The sequence below is a fragment of the Photinus pyralis genome, unplaced genomic scaffold (genome assembly GCF_008802855.1).
Source record: "Photinus pyralis isolate 1611_PpyrPB1 unplaced genomic scaffold, Ppyr1.3 Ppyr1.4_LG9, whole genome shotgun sequence".
NCBI lineage: Eukaryota > Metazoa > Arthropoda > Insecta > Coleoptera > Lampyridae > Photinus > Photinus pyralis.
In genome coordinates this window covers 22,315,065-22,337,584 of record NW_022170878.1, presented here as the reverse complement: position 1 = coordinate 22,337,584, position 22,520 = coordinate 22,315,065, and the positions used below count along the sequence as shown (strand labels likewise).

At 39.5% G+C, this 22,520-nt stretch overlaps 2 protein-coding genes and 1 pseudogene across 7 annotated transcripts in view; 1 reads left to right on the top strand and 2 right to left on the bottom strand.

Moving 5' to 3' along the window:
• Positions 1-6,714: 6,714 nt before the first annotated feature.
• On the bottom strand, positions 6,715-8,847 carry LOC116180654 (annotated as a pseudogene).
• Positions 8,848-9,060: 213 nt separating this feature from the next.
• On the top strand, positions 9,061-10,477 carry LOC116180885 (sensory neuron membrane protein 2-like). Its single transcript, XM_031501063.1, has 3 exons — positions 9,061-9,748; positions 9,795-9,932; positions 9,985-10,477. The coding sequence occupies exons 1-3, from the start codon at positions 9,503-9,505 to the stop codon at positions 10,156-10,158; spliced, it is 558 nt and encodes a 185-aa protein (XP_031356923.1). The 5' UTR covers positions 9,061-9,502; the 3' UTR covers positions 10,159-10,477.
• A 3,828-nt stretch (positions 10,478-14,305) lies between these two features.
• The window catches only part of LOC116181465 (proton-coupled amino acid transporter-like protein pathetic), a 66,546-nt gene continuing 58,331 nt past the window's right edge, over positions 14,306-22,520 (bottom strand). For 5 of the 6 annotated variants that reach the window (XM_031501849.1, XM_031501850.1, XM_031501847.1 and 2 more), the window contains 4 exons: positions 19,151-19,218; positions 18,354-18,491; positions 17,487-18,299; positions 14,306-15,610 (listed from right to left, as the gene is read on the bottom strand). In XM_031501849.1, coding sequence (XP_031357709.1) covers positions 15,196-15,610; positions 17,487-18,299; positions 18,354-18,491; positions 19,151-19,158 — 1,374 coding nt within the window. In that variant the 5' untranslated portion in view covers positions 19,159-19,218 and the 3' untranslated portion in view covers positions 14,306-15,195. Of the gene's footprint in view, positions 15,611-17,486; positions 18,300-18,353; positions 18,492-19,150; positions 19,219-19,349; positions 19,489-22,520 lie in introns of those variants that run through there. The other variant, XM_031501848.1, reaches the window with a different exon arrangement.

Sequence of the window (22,520 nt, the reverse complement as noted above, 5' to 3'; positions counted from 1 at the left end):
AACGGCTATTAAACGTACGATTGATGCAAAATAACAGAGAAAATGGTTGTAATATAAAATACAGCATCAAATGTTGGAAACTTATATTGTCTTACTTAAGTGGGTTGTAAGTTCTGAATCTCTAATTTTATATGGTCCTACTGCAACAAAGAGAAATTTCATGTTTTCACTGGAATCGTACCTATTACCCGAAAACTCTAGATCCTTTAGCTCCCTAAATTTGGAAATTTCAAATCCTGCACTTCTATAGTGGCGCTATATCAGTTTCTGTCTGTCTGTTCCGTAGGTAGTTTTACGGTACATTTCAATTACGATAAAAAAATCGTCTTTTCTCTATTACACTCCATTTCCGTGGAAGATATCCAATGGTTTTGTCTGGATAGACATAGAAGTTAATTTTAAGCCTGATGGTAGATATAAATTTTGACCAAGAGATGTTAAAATTGTTACTTATGCAATAGTTCTGGTGATCTCTTAATTTTTCTCTACCTGATTGAAAGCAATTATAAAATATATGTACGAGTGGAAGAATTTGTAAAATTAACCAATTTGTGTGTACCCCTACACAAGATTGTTTGTTGTTTTTCGTGTGAGATAAGTGCATATTATACGAAATCAAGCTTTCGACTACATTTTGGAGGGATGCACACCACCGGTATGGCATCAAAGGAAAGGTTATTAAAAAATTAAAATAAAACACACCGTAATTTTTATAAGAAATGCCTTCTGGCAGGAAAAAGCGAAAGTTAGGTGCGTTAAGACGTACTGATCCCATTTAAGAGGGATGAACGTGATCCCATTATGCTCTTCAAGAAAGCCGATCCCTTGTGAAGTCGACACCCTTGCCGTAACGACTCTTGTACGCGGATATTAAGATCCGCCTTTGTCATCAAAGCGCGCATTGACGCCATCAGCAGCGTATCGACACCACTTGACATGTGTAAACTTTACAAACTTGAAATTATCCGCTCCCGGGCGGAGATAAAATGTCTAAAATACGCGATTCCAATAACCATTCATCCATCACACGCCAACTTGTAGCGGAATAACTAAAAAATAACAACGTAATCTATCTGGGACTACTACCGCCGATATCAGATGCCGTAAACTTTGAAGTAATCATACAGTTAATAGAAATTTCTCTGCGCCTCAAAGTTTTGTCAGCTCGATCAAAATTTATCATCTTAGCGATTTGTATAGGGAGCACCCAGAACGCTTACGCCAAAAATTCTCGCGTAATCAATGTCTATACTGTTTGGGCTAAAACGTATGCATAGAAATTTGTAAGCAAATAATAAATTGCCATCGCTGATAGAACAAATGATAGCAAGAACGAAACGGAAATTTGTCAACCGGAAGAAAAAATGCGATTCGAGAAAGTGACATAAAAAAAGTCGTCGTTATACTACAATATGTCGAGCTGAAAAATGCGATATAATTAGTCTCTCCACCGCTATGTTTCCCCAAGTCCAACAAGGAATACAATTTCCCAACCGGCGACGTCATCATATCTCGAAATACATCGGCACCTAATGCGACCCGTCTGTTGGGAAATATGCAAACTTGAGGGAAAGATCGAACTTTTTTCTTCTTGAGGTGACAAATATAGAATTTGCATTTAAATAGGGTATTTCCATCTGTGATACGCGTACTTCAGGTTTCCACCCCCTTATAGCAAACACTTGGCGTTATTTACGAAAATTAAACATACTGTGGATTATACATAAAAAAATGGGGAAGAGACAAGAGCTCTAATCAAAAATCAAGAGGCGTTTTTCATTCTGTCGAACAAAAAGTATCCTTTTGCCGCCACTTAATTGCTTTTTTTGTCATCTTCCCCTAATTATTTGCGTTGTTTGAATAAATGAGGGATGCTACCGGAAATATTATATTAATTTCACTTTTTTTTGTGTAAGTTGATATTTCTGTATACCCGTGCAACACATTTGATTTGATAATTGCTTTTTAGTAAACGTGGTGATATATGATTGTTTAATCAAACTTTAACCTTTGAAGGATGCGATAATCCAACGTATCGTTTTGTAAAATTTCGAGGAGAGACTTTATGATGGCTTTGAAATTGTATAGAAAAGGCTGCAGATTTCAATAGTTTGTGACAAACTAGGAAAAATAGGCTCACCAAGACCATCAGAACATATTGAAAAATTAAACTATATCTAACAGATCGTCCGCGCGCTCAGAGTACGAGCAGATATAAGGAAATTCAAGAAATCCTGCGTTACAGGGTTGCTCCAACCTGATTCGAATTTTGAGCGTTCAGTTGAAATCCGAAATATATTTAATTATCTTGAAACACTTTTGAGTCTTAAAGATGATGAAGGATCTTGAACGTGACGAACGAACTTTAAACTGTTGCCTTAATTTTTGAATGATTTTAATTAATCTTTAACATTCTAGAATTCTGAATCATATTAAATCCTGAAATATCATAATCCATGAACGATCCTTATTTTTGAATAATAAATGCTCATTTTTTCATCTTGATCACTTTAACTGTAGTGCCAGCATAAATTGTGGTGTGAGAGCTCGAGCTGTGGGGAAATAGAGTCCGGATTATAATTTAATCCATTACAGAAACTATATAGTATACAGGGTGTTTTTTTGGGAGCTTTAGTTAAAAGTTTCTGGGAAAGTAAAATAGGTAGGATTTTGAAAATTTGTACTTAGGTGTTACTCTGAAGGCCGAATCGATGTAAAATATTTTCAAAATGGCCGCACTTCCGGAAACATCGGAAGTAGATAGTAACTTCGTTATTTTAAATGGCAACCCCTATTTTTTATTGCATTTTTGGATTCTACGTGAAATTTCAGTTCTTTTGATACCCATATGTCGATATCTGCCATTTATGGTTTTTAAGTTATTTTGACTTTAAGAAAAAAAATGGCGGATGCAGATGGTACCTTGATAATTGATTACTTGAAAAAGGTTATAGTCATGGCAACCCATTTTTATCAGTGCATAGAGAATGAATAGGGCTTTCTTTTAGTGTACTTAAAAAAAAGTTAAGTTACGTACAACCACACCTATGGAGATCCAAATTTAAGAAACTTCAAAGTCTATAAACTCAGTTTTTTTAAATGGAATGACCATGTTCTTAATATTGCATGAGATAGAGAATCGAAATTGGCATATTTTGATATTACATGTTCCTATAGCTATCTTTAACAGTTTCTGATTTATTCCCATTTCATTGAATTGATCTCGGAATTGATGCCATTTTTTTTCGCATTTTCTTTTTAGTAGTTGGCCATGATTTTATAACAATCGAATTTTAAACAAATCAAGGAATGGATTCTTTAATACCACTGATTCTAGTTCTAGTCTAAATAATTCATTAATAAATAACTCATTTATTAAGGATATAGGACGGAAAATTTTTGAAAAATCTAAACAGAGTCGTTCAACTGAATTTCTTAAACAACGTATAAGTCTGGAAATTAAGAGAGGTAATACGATATCTGTTCTAGCAACAATTCCATACCAAAAATGTTTCAACGAAGTTTTTTATATTTTGCATTGAATTTATTTTGTTAATCTTGCATTTTCAATTCAATTAATTTTCTTAAATATTCTCTTGTAGAGCTTTGTATCACTTGTGTTTCAACGGTTTGTAGTGCATTAGGGGTACAAAATTTCCAAAATTCATACAATTTCGTTCTAGTTTTCGAATGAATGTACGGAAAGCACGCGCCGCGATTCTGCCCATTTCACCATAAATAATAATTAAATTTCAAAATAGATGAAACCACTGCGAGTCATTTTTCGATTATTGAAAAACTTGTTAACCTATAACAGTGGGTGATGGATTAGTGTCACTAGATTTGTTTAAAATTCAATTGTTATAGAATCATGGCCGACTACTAAAAAGAAAATCCTAAAAAAATAGTGTCAATTCAATAAAATGGGAATAAGTCAGAAACTGTTAAAGATAGCTATAGGAACATGTATTGTCAAAATATGCCCATTTCGATTCTCTATCTCATGGAATAGTAAGAACATGGTCATTCTACTTAAAAAAACTGAGTTTTTAGTCTTTGAAGTTTCATAAATTTGGATATCCATAGGGGCGGTCGTACGCAACTTAACTTTTTTTTAAGTGCACAAAAAGGAAGCCCTATTCATTCTCTATGCACTGATAAAAATAGGTTGCCATGACTAAAACCGTTTGCAAGTAATCAATTATCAAGGTACCATCTGCATCCGCCATTTTTTTTCTTAAAGTCAAAATAACTTAAAAACCATAAATGGTAGATATCGACATATGGGTATCAAAAGAAGTGAAATTTCACGTAGAATCCAAAAATGCAATAAAAAATAGGGGTTGCCATTTAAAATAACGAAGTTACTATCTATTTCCGGTGTTTCCGGAAGTGCGGCCATTTTGAAAATATTTTACATCGATTCGGCCTTCAGAGTAACTCCTAAGTACAAATTTTCAAAAACCTACCTGTTTTACTTTCTCAGAAACTTTTAACTAAAGCTCCCAAAAAAACACCCTGTATATAAACCAGAGCACAAACCGATCCGAAATTATTAGGTACTTTAAAATTGCAAATTTAATAAAATTTGAATTTGGTGGAAAACTGACAGTGACAGGACCCGCGTTTTCATATGTCAAATAATGTCGGCCAAAATGTACCTTCACGGGAACCTATCCACGCGAGTGGCCTCTATCTGTGGCAACTTCCGTCTACAAAAATTCTTACCCCCTCTACCATTATATTCCCTCCATTAGTTTTCTAACTCAATGATTGCAACACAGTTTTCACTGATTTCTTAAAGAAAGATCGAATTTTCTTATGGTATGCGTAACAGCCTAAGAAAGTGAGACTACGTCACTTTTTTAAAGCTCTCAACTTTTAAATATCCATAACTCCATTTTTTCAAATGACACCCCCCATTTTGTTCTTCGCCCTTGTTTTCCTTTTTCTCAGACCTTTAATTTGATACAAAATATCAAAAGCTCCTTCAAACGGTTTCCGAGATATTCCATGTTTTAGTTACTTCTTGTGGCAAAGTGATAAAAAAATTAAGTGGCTTGATGTTATTCTTTTGCTTTTATTATGATAATGTTTAAACGTCAAATTTTTGCTGCTTGAACTTATTCGTCAATAAAATGGCTCGTTTGGGTTACACTAATGAAGATTTTTTGAATTTAATATTAATACACGGTGAATATAATCGAATAGCGGCCAGGACTTGCCGTCTTTTTTCCGAAAGATACCCTGACAAGGCGCAACCCACAGAGGCTATAATTCGCAAATTAATACAAAATTTCAGGAATAACGGTACGTTTCAAACAAAAATACAAAAAAAAGGAAGCCTGTGGTAGACTCTGAAGAACAAGAAATAACTGTAAAATACGCCAGTACAGAGAATTCTTTGTGCACTCGTGTCTGATATGTCAATTTCTCTTTGGATATCATTAAGCAATGCTGTTGGATTTGCAGCAAAATACGCCAGTACAGCTGTTATTTCTTGTCCTTCAGAGTCTACCGCAGGCTTCCTTTTTTGTATTTTTGTTTGTAACATACCGTTATTCCTGAAAATTTGACGTTTAAACATTATCATAATAAAAACAAAAGAATTACATCAAGCGAATTAATTTTTTTATTAATTTGCTACAAGAAGTAACTAAAACATGGAATATCTCGGAAACCGTTTGAAGCAGCTTTTGACATTTTGTATCAAATTAAAGGTCTAGGAAAAAAGAAAACAAGGGTGAAGAACAAAATGGGGGGTGCCATTTAAAAAAATGGAGTTATGGATATTTAAAAGTTTAAAAGTTGAGAGCTTTGAAAAAGTGGCGTAGTCTCACTTTCTTAGAGTGTTACGCATACCATAAGAAAATTCGATCTTTCTTTAATAAATCAGTGAAAACTGTGTTGCAATATCTCTCACCGTTTTCGAATAATAAATTTTTAAAATTACCCCTGCAAAAATTCAATTTTTGACATAAAAACTTAAATATCGGCGAAGCCCTTGGAGCAAAGGGTCAACTATGGGGTATCGTTGTACTCCAAATTTGACGTAGAATCCGAAAATGTAGAAAAAATAGGGGGTCTTGATTTAAAATAACAAAGTTGATGGCTACTTCCGGAAGTGGCGCCATCTTGAAAATATTTTAGTTCAATTCATCATGTGCCAAAACCCTTAAAGGACTTATCAGTTTAGTTTCATTTTCAAAGGTTTTCCATATCTTTCTAACTGACGCTCGTCAAGAATGACCCTGTATATAGTTACCTATCTTAGTGTTTTAGAAGACCTTCCGACAAATACAATATCGAAAATACTAATGGAAACAGGAAAAATGTGAAATATATGTAAAAACACTTGCACACGACCAATTTAATTTGACTATGATATTTCCACAAATGTTCCCAGGTTACTTTCTACCAATCCGGTGCATTTGGTATATGTATGCAACAATTTCGCCATCTGTAAACCCTATTGTTTAACTAATATCACGCCCCCTCGATTTTACCCAGAATACTAATGGTGGATGGATTGTTCATTAGATGAATATTAATAAAGGTTGTAGTACACCAACTCCAGCATACAAGGTTTCCAATCACATAATTTCAATCCAATAACCATTTGCTCCCGACTGAATTTCTCAGTTTCTCGTACTCAAGTGGTCAAACCACCAATGAACCAATTATTTCTGGACCCCTGGATTTAAACTACAATAGTGAACAATGGCGAATGCTTTATTATTTTATATTATACATTATTTTGTAATTATACATTTGAGTCAAGTAACTGATTAGGTAATTGGAAATAAGCTTAATAAACCATAGCATCTAAAACTAATGACTAGCATTATCTAATGGTCTCCCATTCACAAACCGCAAACATTAACTTACAAAATCTACAAGTGCAGCCCCATCCATTTACTAACAGCATTCAACAATAACTCTACCATAACTTTTCCAAAGCGGGAACCAGTGCCTTGGGAGTAGTATTTGGTCCAAACCTTTCCACGGGATGTCCATTTTTATCGATCACGAACTTGGTAAAATTCCACTTGATGAAATTGCCGAGAGTACCTCCTTGCACGTGCTTCAAATACTTCCAAAGCGGATGCGTCTTCGATCCGTTGACGTCGATCTTATCGAACATATCAAACTTGACATTCTTCTTACTTACGAACGTGCAAATTTCGGCCGAATCGCCCGGCTCCTGTCTGGCGAACTGATTGCACGGAAACGCCAAAATACGCAGGCCCTTCTCCTCAGCGTACTGATCGTACAGTTCGTTGAGCTCCTTGTAGTGGTTCTCGGTGAGGCCACACTGGGACGCGACGTTCACAATTATCGTGACATGATCCTTGTACTTATCCAGCGAGATCTCCTCGCCGCTAATCGTCTTCGCGCTGAAATCGTAGATCGAACTCGCGCTCTCGGGATTTGCAGCAGCCATTAGTGATCTACGGAAACCGCAACTAACACCTGACACTTTGTGTATGTGACGATATAAATGAGACAGCATAATTGTACAGGCCTTGAGTGCTACCCCCACCACTTCAAAATGATAATTTATCAATAAAAAGTAAATAAATAAAATGCGTCTGTCACGCTCAAGCTCAACCTTGACACTCCAAGGGCGTGAGTTTTAATCTTTTATTTGCATAAAAATAATCTAAAATTACAACTGGGATAAAATTAGAATGCCTCTTGTTCGCAATTTAAGTACCGTAACCTTACCTTAATATTTCACTCACAAAGAATTAAGGATACAATTTGGTTTAATTCCGTAAATATAATTCACTTCATTGATTATTGCTAAAGTTCATAACCTCAATAGTCAATTCTTACCTCCCGGCCGGCTGTGGATCTGGAGTGGCTATAATGTGTATACAAGGTGCGTTAGAATTTCTAAATCTTGTATATTACATTCCTCAAACATTTTTACTCCAAAGTAAGAGGGAACCCCATTAGGGGTAGTTTTACTCATTTATTTCAAAATACATTCAAGTGCCCATCGAAATATTTATACAGAACCAACTTGGCTGTACCAAAATACTACTTTTCATACGCCACAAAGAGGGCACAATTCTTATGGCTAATTTAATATTAACATAGACGATTAATCCTACTTAAATTTACGATAAGACAGTCTACCAATATTTTTCGAGGTTTGAAACGAGAGACTTCGGATTTTTACTGGAAGCGAACCGTTCGACCGGTTGTCCATTAGAATCGACGATAAATTTTGTAAAATTCCACTTGATCGCGTTCCCCCGAACTCCCTTTAACTTCAACTTCAGGTACTTCCACAACGGATGCGCGTCGGATCCGTTCACGTTTATCTTCTCGAAGACGTCGAACTTCACGTTACGGGCCTCGATGAAGCTGCAAATCTTCTCGGAGTCGCCGGGCTCCTGCTTTCCGAATTGATTGCACGGAAACGCGAGAATGCGTAGGCCGTTGCTGTCCGCGTACTTCTGGTGCAGCTCGACCAGTTCCTCGTAGTTCTTCTTTGTGTAGCCGCATTTCGATGCGACGTTGACGATCAGGCAGACGTGCCCCTTGTAATTGTTCAACGGTACCTCCTCGCCCTTGAGGTTGTTCACTGTAAATTCGTAAATGGATTCGGCTTCCTCCCAGGAATTCAGACTTTCCTCGGACATAATGGAACGAATTGTAAAGTTTCCTTTTTTAAAAATAGTTGAGGTTATGAACTTGTATACAAATTTTCGTAGTGTCTCGTGTACCACAATCGGTACCAAAAGCCAGGAATCTGCTATCATTGATTGTTGTGTGTATAATCAATGCTGCTATCAACTCGTAAATTTCTCCTCTCCAGTTACTTTTTTAGTTTTTTGCATGCCCACACTCCCCTTGAAAGTTTCCGAAAATTCTGGAACTCTGCCCACAACATTCATTTCGAGTTACACCTAACGGGCGATCAAAAATGAGTTATGCTGTCGAGTCGCCTTTGGAAATTCAAGTACGATTTACCAAAAATTCCAAAGGTCACTCGACAGCAACTCATTTTTGATCGCATAGTACTTACAAGGACTACCGAGAAGCGACGAGACCTGATGGCCCTACCTAGAAAACCCTCGCGAATATTCTAAAAATCTAGAACATCAGGGCGTCATCAGGTCGCCATGAAGTCGATAAATGATTAGTTATAGGTACCGTGGATAACGAATTAAGGCGGATGTGAGACAATCCCGGAAAATATGATCGTTGTATCATTGACAATTGTATAATCATTATTTTAAACGCCATAAAATTCTCTTTGCAGAAATAAATAAATAACTGTAATGTTCAATATTTAAAAAACCGCAACCGTAACTCGAACCAAAATGTTTGGTCCAATCAAACCCAAATAAATTGTTAGATAACTCCGGATTCTTGCTGTTGCGATAATAGTAACAATTTACAAATTACGAATGAAATTTTCAGGTCGGCATCCTTGAGTTACGTAAAAGAAGGGGAGTACAACGGAATTTCGAGTTACGAATTCAAAATGCACAAAGATTCCTTCGTGGCGCCGGACGAACAAGGCTGCGTCTGCATACACGCGACAAAAGGCCTAGACGGATCCAGCCATTGTTATAAAAAGGGCGTCCTGGACATGAACAGGTGTTTGGGGGTACCGGTCATCGTCTCCTTTCCGCACCTGATGTGGGCCGACGAGGCTTACCGAAACACCATTACGGACGAGTTCAGCTCTGAAAACGAATCGTACACCACCATCGTCGACTTTGAGCCCGTAAGACCGCGACTAGGAAGTGGGAGATCTTACTATTTGATTTCAGCACCTCGGCATACCGCTCCGCGGCGCGATTCGCTTGCAATTCAACGTGATCATGCGGCCGATTAATATTAACAAACAAGTTCTTCCCATGACCGAGAAATGGCCCAGAGCGATGTTTCCAATATTTTGGTTGGAAGATGTGAGTACTGATATTAATGGAACTAAGTGAAACTAACGGATTGGCATTTTAGGGTTTTCAATTAACTGATGAATTAGTGGAAGAAATTGATTCCAAGTTGGTTGGTCCGTTGACACTCGCTGACGCTGTTCAGTGGTCGGTTGTGGGAGTTGGAGCGGCACTATCTGTCTTGTCCATAATCTTACTACTGGCTTGCCGGCGGTCAGAAAAACTTGCATTGCAATAGAGTAGAGTAGACCTTTTTTACATTTGTACCTACTGTTAATAATTGATCGATATTTTATTAATTTAATTTCCTTTACTTGGCATTTATAATCGTCACATATGAGTGTAGTTCAGTTTAACGGTAAGCCCACGTTAACTGGTAAAAAGACATTTTTTTTAATATCTCATATTTCAATTACTTCAAACGACACTTCAAGATATTCTTGGGTGTAATGAGATGAATCATACATAGCTCAGTTTGATTTGAAGTACTGCCCTAGTTTTAATGCTGTAATATGTCATAATAAATGTAATTAACCGTAATTAAATAGAATTAAGAGAAATAACTTTTTATTTTGCCTTTATTTTTGAGTGGGCAGGGTTTCAGCCAAGGCTGCTCTACCAACCCAACTCACTATATATACACTATACATTTCGTGGGAGCACTACCTCCCAACAGTACATCACATGCTGCTCTGTCTGACTGATTGCATCCACGAATAGGGGAATGGGCGATTGGGTCGTCACGTCCCGAAGCCAATTAATCTGAGCTTCAAGAAACCAGTGAAACGTTTTAAATCTCCACAATAATGGTGAGTAACGATTATTGCGACAATGGTTACCATGGCAAAGCTTAAACTAAGTTCCGCTTAAATTTGTCAGTGCATACGGCCATAAGAAATAGTCAATACCAAGGTTTATACCTTTGTTTACCATCCCATGCCTTAGTCTAAAATCTGCTACCGAATATATAGGCGAGTAGCGAATATTGCACTCCAGCGCCTCCACACGACGACTCTGACATTTCGTGAGGTGAAACAAATCTTTGATCGCATTGTTTACCATGCATGTTAAATAAAAATTCGGCCTTAATGAGTGGTTGGTAGCAGTCCGTACGGTTTAAGAGATTAGAGTATAGTTTTTCACGTTTGATTTTCATCTGATTTACTCGTAGAAATTAATGTTGGGTCAGTTGCGTGTTAAGCCCGTTTGTAACGATCACTTATTTAGTCAAATTTTTAGTCCTTTTTTACTTCAATAAAGATAATGCTATCCTAAAAATGTCATAAATGATGAAACTGTATGTAACATCATTCAATAATATTGTCAATTTTTTAGTACCAGTAAAATGTAAACATTTGTACATAACTTATGTTATATTAAATCTGGAGACTTAATATTTATCTTCTGTAAACTAAGGTCTCTATCTACTGTCAACGTATTACAGTGAGCTTTAAAAATGAATATAAATTACATATAAATTTAATTTTATAATTTTACAAATTCCCTATAATCTATCAAAAGTTACTAAAAAATTGAGGGAAAATAGGACAGGTTCTAAACATTACAAAAATAGGACAACTTTCAGTTCCTAAAATAACTACCAAAAAATTGATCAAAGTTGATGTATGAAATGTTCATTTTTTTTGTTCCTAAAAAAATTATTTAAAAATTGACTAAATAACTGATCGTTACAAACGGGCTTTACATTACAATGTAGTTACAACCAGCTGTCTTGCAGGAATTTTAAAAATCCAGGCTTTTTTCTTGTTGCATCCAGAAACACCATTTTTAATAATTATAATATTCTTTGGTGGATGAAAAGTGGAAAATATCAGGAAACCATCTACACAAGTTGGGGGCAAGGGGCCGTTTTACAAGTCATTTAACGCGGGGATCCCTTTTAATAGCTTGATCAAAACCTCAAATTGGATTATTGCACACAAAGGAAAAATTACAAAAAAGCGGCCGTTCTGGAGACGAAACTATGTAAAATAATAGAAAACAGATGTGTACCTACTTACACTCTTCTCACTTTCTTTATCCAATTTTCTATTCTTTGCAACTCATATGGTCTGTTGGGAAAGCTGTAGAATTTTACAAAAGAGTCCGTATTTATGTACGAATTACTGGATCCAACAACACAACAAGAAACTCTGAACGAACGAAAAGTGTTTTTCGAAGTCATAATTGTTGTTTTATTTGGAGTAAGCTTGTAAATATTAATACAGTAATTAACGGTCGATGAACTTATTTCACCACATCTTATGTTAAATTCGCCACCAGACGGCGCCACATCCGAATATGCTACTCGCCTGGAGTTGTAATCAAAACTAAAACTGTTCCGAACCGTTTCTATGAGTCATGCAACGTATTTAACTGCAATGCTAAGACCTAATTTTACATTCTATTCTCCTTCGTTTGCTCTCGTTTTTCCTTTATATACTTTCCCAACCCGATAACTGCAGAAAACTAAATTACTACTAGTTTGTTAGTTGTTTATTTATTTTACAGAGGACGCCACATAAATATTTTAGTGTTCTGTAATGAGTGTGCCACTCAGTTCACACTATGAACGACAGATGTTCCAACTATATTATTTTGGCTACAGTCACTTTATAGACAGTGGCGACAACAGGGTATCTCGTTTTTGATTGGTCATTGGTTCCGGGCGCCATATTGGAGCTAAATTCCAAACTGACCAATAGAAAGTCTCCAAGACGAGGTTGTAATTTTGGCTACAGTGACTTTATGAGGACAGTGGCGACAACTTATCATAATCCGCCATATTGGAGCTAAGAAATTGATTGTAGGATCAATATACCTTGTCATGTCAAATTGTGGCCGTAGAATAATATAACATTTCAGTGTGTTCGGTCACTTCTTGTCCCTTGTCGCGTGTTTCTCCTTCCGGGATAAAAAGTATTACTTTAATCCCTTAAATGGAAGACAAAACACACGTTGGTTTAGTCGTCCACGGAGTACAAGAGATCAATATTCCTTGTGCTACAGCAATCATATCAATGTTAAACATTAAACCAATTCAAGCGTATTTATGATCACGATTGCGTTATCCATAACCATAATTGAATTGGCTGCTCAATTTCGGATAAGCTGCTTCTCTAACCAGTTTTCTATCTAAACTAATTAGGTATTTAGGGCTTCTGAAAAAATTTTCACATCAATTACCAGTAGCAAGGTTAGGCACAGTTTTACATCTAAAAACACTTTAAGCGAATTACATACCTTATAATATCGTAGATCCAAGCTATATGAGTCTTTAAAAATCGAGTTTATATAAAACTGGAGACGGAAAACGTAAAATACAGGAAGTAAAGTGTAAACTAGTAACGTGAAGCCGGGACAATCACAGGTGACACTGTCAAAACACTATAATTAGTAATTATAACACGGAGTGTACCGCATCGTCTTGAAGGCTTTCTATGGGCCAGTTTGGAATTTAGCTCCAACATGGCGACCGGAACCAATGACCAATGAAAAACGAGATACCCTGTTGTCGCCACCTCTATAAAGTCACTGTAGGTATACCTAACTGATTTGGACGAAATTTTCGATGTCTTCTATCTTGTCGAGATTACGAGTATAGGTCGTCCGCGTACGCAAATAGCGTCGGTAGCTGTAATTAGCCATCTGTGACTTTATAGAAACAGATGGCGACAACAGGGTATCTCGATTTTGATTGGTCGTTGGTTCCGGTCGCCATATTGGAGATAAATTCCAAACTGGGCAATAAACGAGCGAAAAAAACGCTCATGATCGAAAAAACCGCTCGTCGACAGAAAAAAAGCGCTCGAGCGCCGAGCACTTTAAGTAAACGCTCGAGTATCGAGCACCAAGCGGTCGCTTCGAAAAGTGCGAGCGAGCGAATCGCTCGCACCGCTTTTTCGAGCAGCCCCAGCTCTGGACTAAAGTAGGTAATGCTTTTTATCCCGGAAGGAGAAACACGCGACAAGAAGTCACAGAACACACTGAAATGTCAAACACAATTTAATGATTTGGTTACCTTTATATGTAGATTTTGGATATTGCACCATATTTTATGCTAATAATACCGTTTTCCATATATCTTTTAGAATTTGGGAGGCAGTGGTTTCCCATATGTTGTTCTGCAAAGCTTTAAACGATCATTTCTGAACCGTTAGTTTAGAACGAGAATCTTTACTTAAATGAAACTGACATTTATTATTCTACGGTCACAATTTGACATGACAAGGTATATTTGATCCTACAATCAATTTTTTAGCTCCAATATGGCGGATTATGATAAGTTGTCGCCAGTGTCTGTTCTGCTTCCATCAGGGAAACCAAGATTTCCTGACAGAAAGTGGGCATGAAAATGAAGGTTTCAGGACGATTTTGGGTAAAAGTATAAGAAAACAATTTTATTGAAATATGTTTTGTAAATACAGCATTTTACGATGTATGAACTATTGAAAACTAAAAAGCTTGCAACTATACCTATACCTAATTTAATGATTAGCTGAATTCTCACTTCACGTACTTTTGTCTGCGTGATTACGGAGTTACCTATTTTTTTTACAAGTACGTAAATCACAGAAATTCCGGTAATTATATAATAAAAACAATTTATCAACAAACAAATACTTTAGTTATTAGAACTGTAAAACACACAATGTCATAGAAAAATTAACAACTATAATAGGAACAAACAACTTACAAATTTGGTATTACAAAAGAGCAAAATGTGGTTTGAGAAAATTGTGTGTCGACAGATTCTACCCTGTGCATATTCCGTTCTCGCACAGAAGCGATCGTAAGATCACAACCATTTTAAAATAAATACTGAACAAAATACTCTAAAACTACAGTTTTAAGGCACCAAGTCACAGTTCAAAATGGAACTAAATACTGTATACAATAGCTGTCATTTTGACCATACTAAGAACTATCAAGTTGAGCAACTAGCTACGATCTAAGTAGTACTACAAAACCCACTTTCAGTAATAAATATTACCTACGAAAATAAATACCATTGATTTTTTATTTTTGAAACTATTACAAAAGTCACATTCGAGTCTAATTTAGAAAATGTTATCTACTGGGCAAAATTCTAGGACTACGTTTACGTTCTACCTGTATAAAAATCACAGATGGAACATACAGTCAGGAAATCTAATCTAGCTAAATACAACTTTAGCGTTCAAAATGAGCGTTGACTACGACATTCCTCAACGCCTCATGGACTTAGAGATTCTCAAACGCTCATATTTACGATCTTAGTCTCACTACATGTCAGTTATGACGACTCTCCCGATATAATTTCCAGTATACTGACGTACGATCCAGTTATAAAACCGATCGCGCCGAATCCGATCAGCAGGACGTTCTTCCACAGGCGCCAATTATACCGGCCCATTCCGGGATCTTCGTAGAACGTCACCAGGTCGATGACGGCCGGAAAGATCAGGCCCAAGGTCGAAAGGCAAACGGCGCCGACCAACGATATGAAACCGCCCAAATTTGGAATGGCGACGGCGATTACGACCGTAATCACAACCAGCTGTATGCGAACGATGTACTCGACTAGCAACCTGCGCGCGCCGAAGTGATGCTTCAGGTTCTTCCAGATGATTTCCATCGGAACGTAGAACTGCAAGCTGTACGTGAAGAAGATGGCGACGGCGATCATTATTTTAACGCACTGCGCCAATCTGCAGCAAAGTCGGCGATCAAAAATGTGGTTAAAAGTAAATGTAGACACATCTCAAACACACTACTTTCCTTAATCTATCCAGTCAAAAGTTAGCTCTGAAATCGGAAAGTCAACAAGTTGAGAGGCGCGGCCCCCTCATAATCAGGAGATTCCCCAAAGAACGAAAATGAGAATCCGCCAAAATGAGGAAGGCAGAAGATCATCACGGCGATTTGTGTGGCTCTGAGAAGGTGAGCGGCGAGTAGCACGAGTGGCAAGGAAAGATAGAAGGACGAAAAGCTATATCGGAGGGCGGACTATGACTCAGGAAGGGAGATGCAAAAAAAGGAAACAGAAGGAATTGTATTTAGAGCTGCAACAGGATGTGTGGAGCTCTACATGTAAGATAGCGCATGGCAAACTAGAGAAAAGGAAGCCGGTGGTTGAACAAAATGGCGACATCATGAAGTTAGAGGGGAGCGGGAAGGCTGACAAGTCTGGATGAATTTTCGCGAGATCAATTTAATTTTGAAAAAAAGGAAAAGGCACGCAGGACGCCCTAAAGAAAATCCATTCCATAGCAAAGGACGCCCATATCAGGACGTGGAAGACAAGGGAGGTAGCCTCCCTGGTCCACGAAACGCCTGCAACGAAAGTTATCCTAAAATGCTGCACGATTAACGAGTTCCTATCGATGTAACGCGTATAAGACACACCAGAAAAGTGAACGAAGGAATCTCTTAAGGGTCACTTCTAGGAAATAAAGCTTCCTACAGATAAAACGGGAAAATGGGAAATCTGGTGCAGTAAAGATTCTTCATAATGATAAAAAACACTTGAGGGTTCGATAGGTTGCTTCTCCTACATCAACGCACTATGGTTTGGCGTTCTCTCAATGAAATTAAAAACCTGTGTGAACTTGGCCCCCCAACTTTAGAAACGGCGGGGACGGAAACGAAGGTATTGGGAGCGCAAACTAAGCGCAAACGATCACAAGAAAAAAAATGTAAAATTTGTAAACATGGGGGGCAATCGTGAAGTTGGCCCCCACAATTTTGATTCCTTCGTAATTTTGAAACCGGCAGCGCAAACAAAATGCAATGTAACGAAACGCAAACGATCAAAAGAAAAAAAATGACAAATTTGAAAAATGGGGGGCCAGTATGGAATTTTGTATTTGGAATAACTCAAAAACGACGGTGGCGCGAACGAAGGTATTGGGAGCGCAAACATGCGCAAACGATCACAAGAAAAAAAAGTGAAATTTGTAAACTTGGGGGGGGGGGGGTAGTCGTGAAGTTGCCCCTGCCCCCAATTTTGATTCCTTCGTAATTTTGAAACCGCCAGCGGGCAAACAAAATGCAATTGTGCGCAAACGTGCGCAAACGATCAAATGGAAAAAATGGCAAATTTGAAAAATGGGGGGTCAGTATGGAATTTTGTATTTGGAATAACTCAATAACGACGGGGGCGCAAACGAAGGTATTGGGAGCGCAAACGATCACAAGAAAAAAAATGTCAAATTTGTAAACTTGGGGGGGGGGCAGTTGTGAAGTTGGCCCCCCCAAATTTGATTCCTTCGTAATTTTGAAACCGGCAGCGAGCGAACAAAATGCAATTGTGCGCAAACGAAGCACAATCCATTTCAATCACGAAAATTATTGCTTTCTAAAGTTGGGGGGCAAGTTCACACAGGTAAATTAATAAATAGATGAAAGTTGTGCACGTGTTTTGCCACTTCTAAAATGAAATTGGTGAATAATGAAGCTCAAATTTACTAACGTATACATCCCGAAATTGGATAGGGGTGTCATTTTACGAGGTGTTAATTAACTAGAAAATATAAATAGGAAAAAAGCGTGCAGAGCAAGTGACCCAGCTCGATTAATACTTACATTTCGGTTTTCTCCAAATTCAAACTGATGCTCCCCTTCGTATCCGGTCCGTACTTGAGATAGCCGAAGAAACCGACGGACGCGTAGAGGAAGACGACGACCGACATTCCGGTGTTCAAAATTCCCGGGCAGCCGATGAAGTGCGTCGGCGTTTTCATGTTGTTCTCGAGCGACATGACGACGCCGATTCCCTCCAGCGCGAAAATGGCGGTGCCGAAGAACATCGGCCACTTGGTGACGTCGACGATGAGGTCGCGAGACGACGGCGAAGGTAAGTCCTGGAAGATGTAGTAGAAGGTTATGCACATTCCGGCGCCGATTAGTAGATTGGCGACCATCGAGAGTGGCGATAGATATTTTAGGTTTCGGATGAGGTTGACCACGATGAGGAGGGGTAGCAGGGCGACCATGTAGATGCGCAAGTCGACGTCGGTTTCGGTGTAGACTTCCACGACTTGCTTTACGTTCTTCGAAACGAAGACTATGTAAACGCAGCAGCAGCCGATCAGGTCGATGACGAGGAAGAGGTTTATCATCGACTTTGCAAAAGGTGACCATTGGTGCAGGTACTGTGGGCCGGAAAGGAAAGCGGCCTCTGCTACTTCAGCGAAACCAAGCGCGGGTACTCTCCGCCGCATGCAAAGCGTGTGGGCGCTTTTCACCAAGATGTGCACGCAGTAGGTGCAAATCGCGCCGATTAGAAACGTGGCAACAAGACCGAATGCCAACCCGGCATTAGCGAACGCTAAAGGCATGGCCAGGATTCCGCTCCCCAAGCTTCCCTTCAGTAAGTGAATGAGGGTATCCGCGTCTCTGTGAAATTAATGCGGTTAGCAAAAGAGATGGGGTAATTATTAGGCAACTTACGATGTAGGATGGGCGAGTTTCCGGTGCTCGAAGGGGTTGTACTCGCCGGATTCCTCGTCCTTCGATGGGATCTCCACGAGTGGTACCGTAGATCCATTGGCGAGCGGAACTGGAACGTCGTTCTTGTCACTTTTATAACTGTAAGAGGGTCGATATTAGAACGATTTTTTGGAAACAAGGGATTGTTGCCTAATTGCTTTTAAAAAAAATTAAAGGCAACAAAATGAAAAAGAGTTGAAACGTAAACAGGTCTTTGGGAGAAAGAAATATTTAATTTGTACCCTTGGTTCTCCTTGTCTATCCGCAGCACTTCAGCACTTGCAGCGCAACGCACTTGAGGCGCAACGCACTGGTAGCGCAATAGTGGCGGCAACAGCACCTCTTAGCAGCTCCGGTATTTGCGAAAAAGCTTATGAAAGACTTACAAAAATGTAGTCACAACAACACTTTAGGCAACCATGTATAAACGCAACAATAACAGCACCTACATACTCACTGTACCGGTAGCCTCCGAAACTAGAGGGTCAACTAAGATCTCTTCTAAAGGCAAACTCAAGAAGAATTTGAAATAAACAATTTAGAAGCGTAGAAAATTAAAGCTCCCTAAAGTATCGCTGCAATTGCGCACATATACATGGTTGGACAAAATACAAGTACAACTAAACCAATCACCAAAAGAATTTTGTTCTTTTTTCGACCGAGTTGACTTAGAAATTTAAAAATAAGATACCTGACAATGTTGTTATGTTGTTGATGAATGAATTTTTGAAAACTCAAATCGGAGTTATAGTACTTACTTAGTCATTATGATATCGGTTTTTACACCGCCGTTTTTCTGGTCGTACGTAGCGATTAGGGGGGCTTGCTGAAACAGAGAAATCGAAATTAGTAACGGCAAGGAAGACCTTGATCTAATAATAATAAGCGCATGTGGATCAAGGATGGGCACCGGCCAGGATTTTTGTGTGTACGTAAATATTTGGGTCAATCTCGTACCATTATTCAATTTTGCAATAACAAATTAGTCGCGAACCTTCCTTTGTGGGGAGTCCAAGTAGGAAACGTCAATTTTGCCCGCTACTTAACTCGTTATTTTAAATTGGTTCTGGAGCTCGAGTACCATTGTCATTGGTATAGCGATAGTCGTAATGCGACGCCGGTGGGATTTTCAAGTTAGCGCTTGATGGTGCATGGAATTGCTCCTCAAAATTATTTCGATAATTGGCAATAATAATACCGGAGACCTTGAGTTATTACGCATTTTTATATAGTTCGATTGTGTTCGAGACCATAAAAAAGTCGTTAAAAGTGTTCAATTAACTAATGGTCTAGTACTGCGTTTCACGATTTTGCCGAAATTCTGGAGTACCTATTAGAGGTTTCTTCCCATGGTCAAAATGTTGAACTTCATCCATTAATTAATGAATTATTAATAGACCTTTGATATATGTATTGCGGCTTTCAATGCTAAGTTTATACCTTCACAAAGGTTAAATATTCCTGATAAAATTAGCATGAATGACATAAATGGACGGTTAATCAAAGTACAACTGATGGTGTCCTTAAAAACAAATTATAATGGTGAGGTGGTCAAGCCTCAAACGTTAAGAGGACTGTCAAATTAGAGAGCGGCAATTCTTGGAGAGAACACTCTTGGTGATTCATGAGGGAGACCACACAGAAGCCCTATTAGTCTTTAAGAGCCAGTCTCTGTGAAGGTATTTTACAATACTTGAAGAACCGTTAGAACTTTCAGGAGGTTTTATCGGTCGTTTTCTCAGGTCTTCCAAGTGACTCCACCTTAGAAAAATCAAATCCGAATATCTGGAAAACAGAGTGTCGGCAAAGGGTACTCTCAAAAGGGAAAATTGAGGGTCTGGACGATGCGCGACTGCAATCCTTCGCTTGATTTTATCTTCATTTCCCTGCAACTGTCATAAGATCTTCGTTCACTTAGCCCTAAGAACTTTCCAAAAATGATTGTGTAGTGGTAAGGTCACTAAACGTATTAGGGAAGAACGCAGAACCGAGGGGCCTGAGAGATATCTTCCCGCGGCCCATCACGACCTGGGAACGGACGCCGATAACGGTGCCGGACCCGACGACCGGTCAATTACGGGCACGGAAATATCAGCAGCGATCGCTACAATGGACCCCAAGAAGGCGCCGGAGCGCTACAGGCATTCGACGCCTCGCTTGCCATGTGGACGGCTCTGTTCAACTGATGCCTCGGCACGGACATCTGGAAGATCCAGACCGTACGATTCATCCCGATACCTGGGAAAGATGATAATACCGAGCCCAGATCGTACAAGCTCGCCAGCCTACTACCGCGCATCGAGTACCAGGTTAGGGAGAACAGAGGGTTCCACCTGCACCGGTTCAGGTTCCGCACCAACGGAGAGTTCTTCAAGAATACAACCGCGAAAGTGGCGCTGGGAAACGGAAAAGTGACGCGAGAGGCGGAGAGGGGCTGTCCACAAGGCTCTGTTCCGGACCGGTGCTGTGGAAGATCCTCTACGAGGTCGTCTTCAGAACTTCAGAGGCCAGAGCTGCCTGAGGGGACGGAAACAACAGCATACGCTGACAACACGCTGCTGGTGGTGCGGGCGAGACAGTACAAGACGCTCAAGGCGAGGGGGAACGAGGCGCAGGAGGTCATCAAGAAGTAGGCTAAGCTCAGTTTCGCAGTATCTTTGGAAGACGATCGCAGGAAAAGAGATTGTCGTTCCGTCTCGGCACTGGCTGGATCCGCATACAAAATACCAAGGAGAAGGCGAAAAATATCTCCAACAGGGTAGGCACCGCGGCGAGACTGACCGCGGAATACGCTCTCCGGCGCTCACAGCAATCCAGAGGGTGCAATACAGCTTGCCGCCCTGTACGCAAAAATATGGGGCGACGAATGCAAGGTGAGGGAACGGTGGAAACCAGTGAGCGCGTATACACAGAGGCATCACTGGTCCCGAGCGACGTTCTGCCACTCGACTTGCTGCTACGGCAGAAGAGACCTGAGGACTCCAGGGCGGCACGCGTCATAAGGGAAGACGCGCCCAGCGAAAGGCGATCCCCCCACGAGCTTGGACACCTGGCCGACCGCGCAAAAACTCTTTAAGTACGGGAAGGAGAAGAGCGCCGAACTCCAAGTCTACACGTACGGGTCGGTAACGGAGGAGGAGGTAGAAACGGCGATGGTGGCCCCAGCATTCGAAAGCGAGTTGCTGGGACTATTCAGGGCCGCCGACACGTCTCGGCCTTTTCGATTCCAGGGCGGGCGGTTGAGCTCGTCGAGGACGATGGAGGCAGTGGTGGAAGGTGCTCGTCGAGGTCGGCAGAGGAGTGGACACTAAACAGAACAAAACTGACAGCGACCCCTATGACTTAGCTAGATAATAATTAGGTACTTAGGTAAAGAGGGCGGCGCCCTCACGACTGGACAATCGCAAGGGGCGCCTTATGTCTCTCTCGATTTAGGAAAAGTAGGCTAGCAGGAATAGGAGTTCCTGTATCTACCGTACAATCGCGAAGGGCGCCTGAGCTCTCCTGCGATTTAGATAACGTAGGCTACCAGGGGCAGAGGTGCGGAATTAAGATTTTCCCAGGGCGGAGGTTTAACCGCCCGAGCGGAACTAGCAAACGCACAAGCTAGCCAACTCGACAGGAAGCCATTTGGGAGACTTTGGGGACCATCCCCTAAGCAGAGCTGGGCAGTATTCGATTTCGTAAATACTTTTTAGTATTCAAATCCTTTAAAGTATTCAAATACTTTGTAATTAAATACTTTTATGGAAGCAGTATTTGTATTTGTAACTCAAATACTTTCACAAATATTTAGTATTCGAATACTTCGCAAGGTATTTGAATACTTTGAGAAGTATTTGAATACTTAACCTTCCTTTTTTTTTTACCAAAAATCGACTACACCAAAATTTCTCGGGAAAACACTTTTTCTTATTAATTTTGGTGCGTAGAATCAAAAACAATTCGTACTTTTTCGATCAGACTTCTCAATCAAAAGTTATAGACTAGAAACCAATTTCGAAAGAAAATTCAAAGGGCTGTCTTTTGAACTAGTGGCCCAATCTTGGAACGATCGTTTTGAAAACTGGTACACGTATTCTTAAGGATATAACTGGTATAAGAAAGGTCCTGGTAGGTACCTCCTAT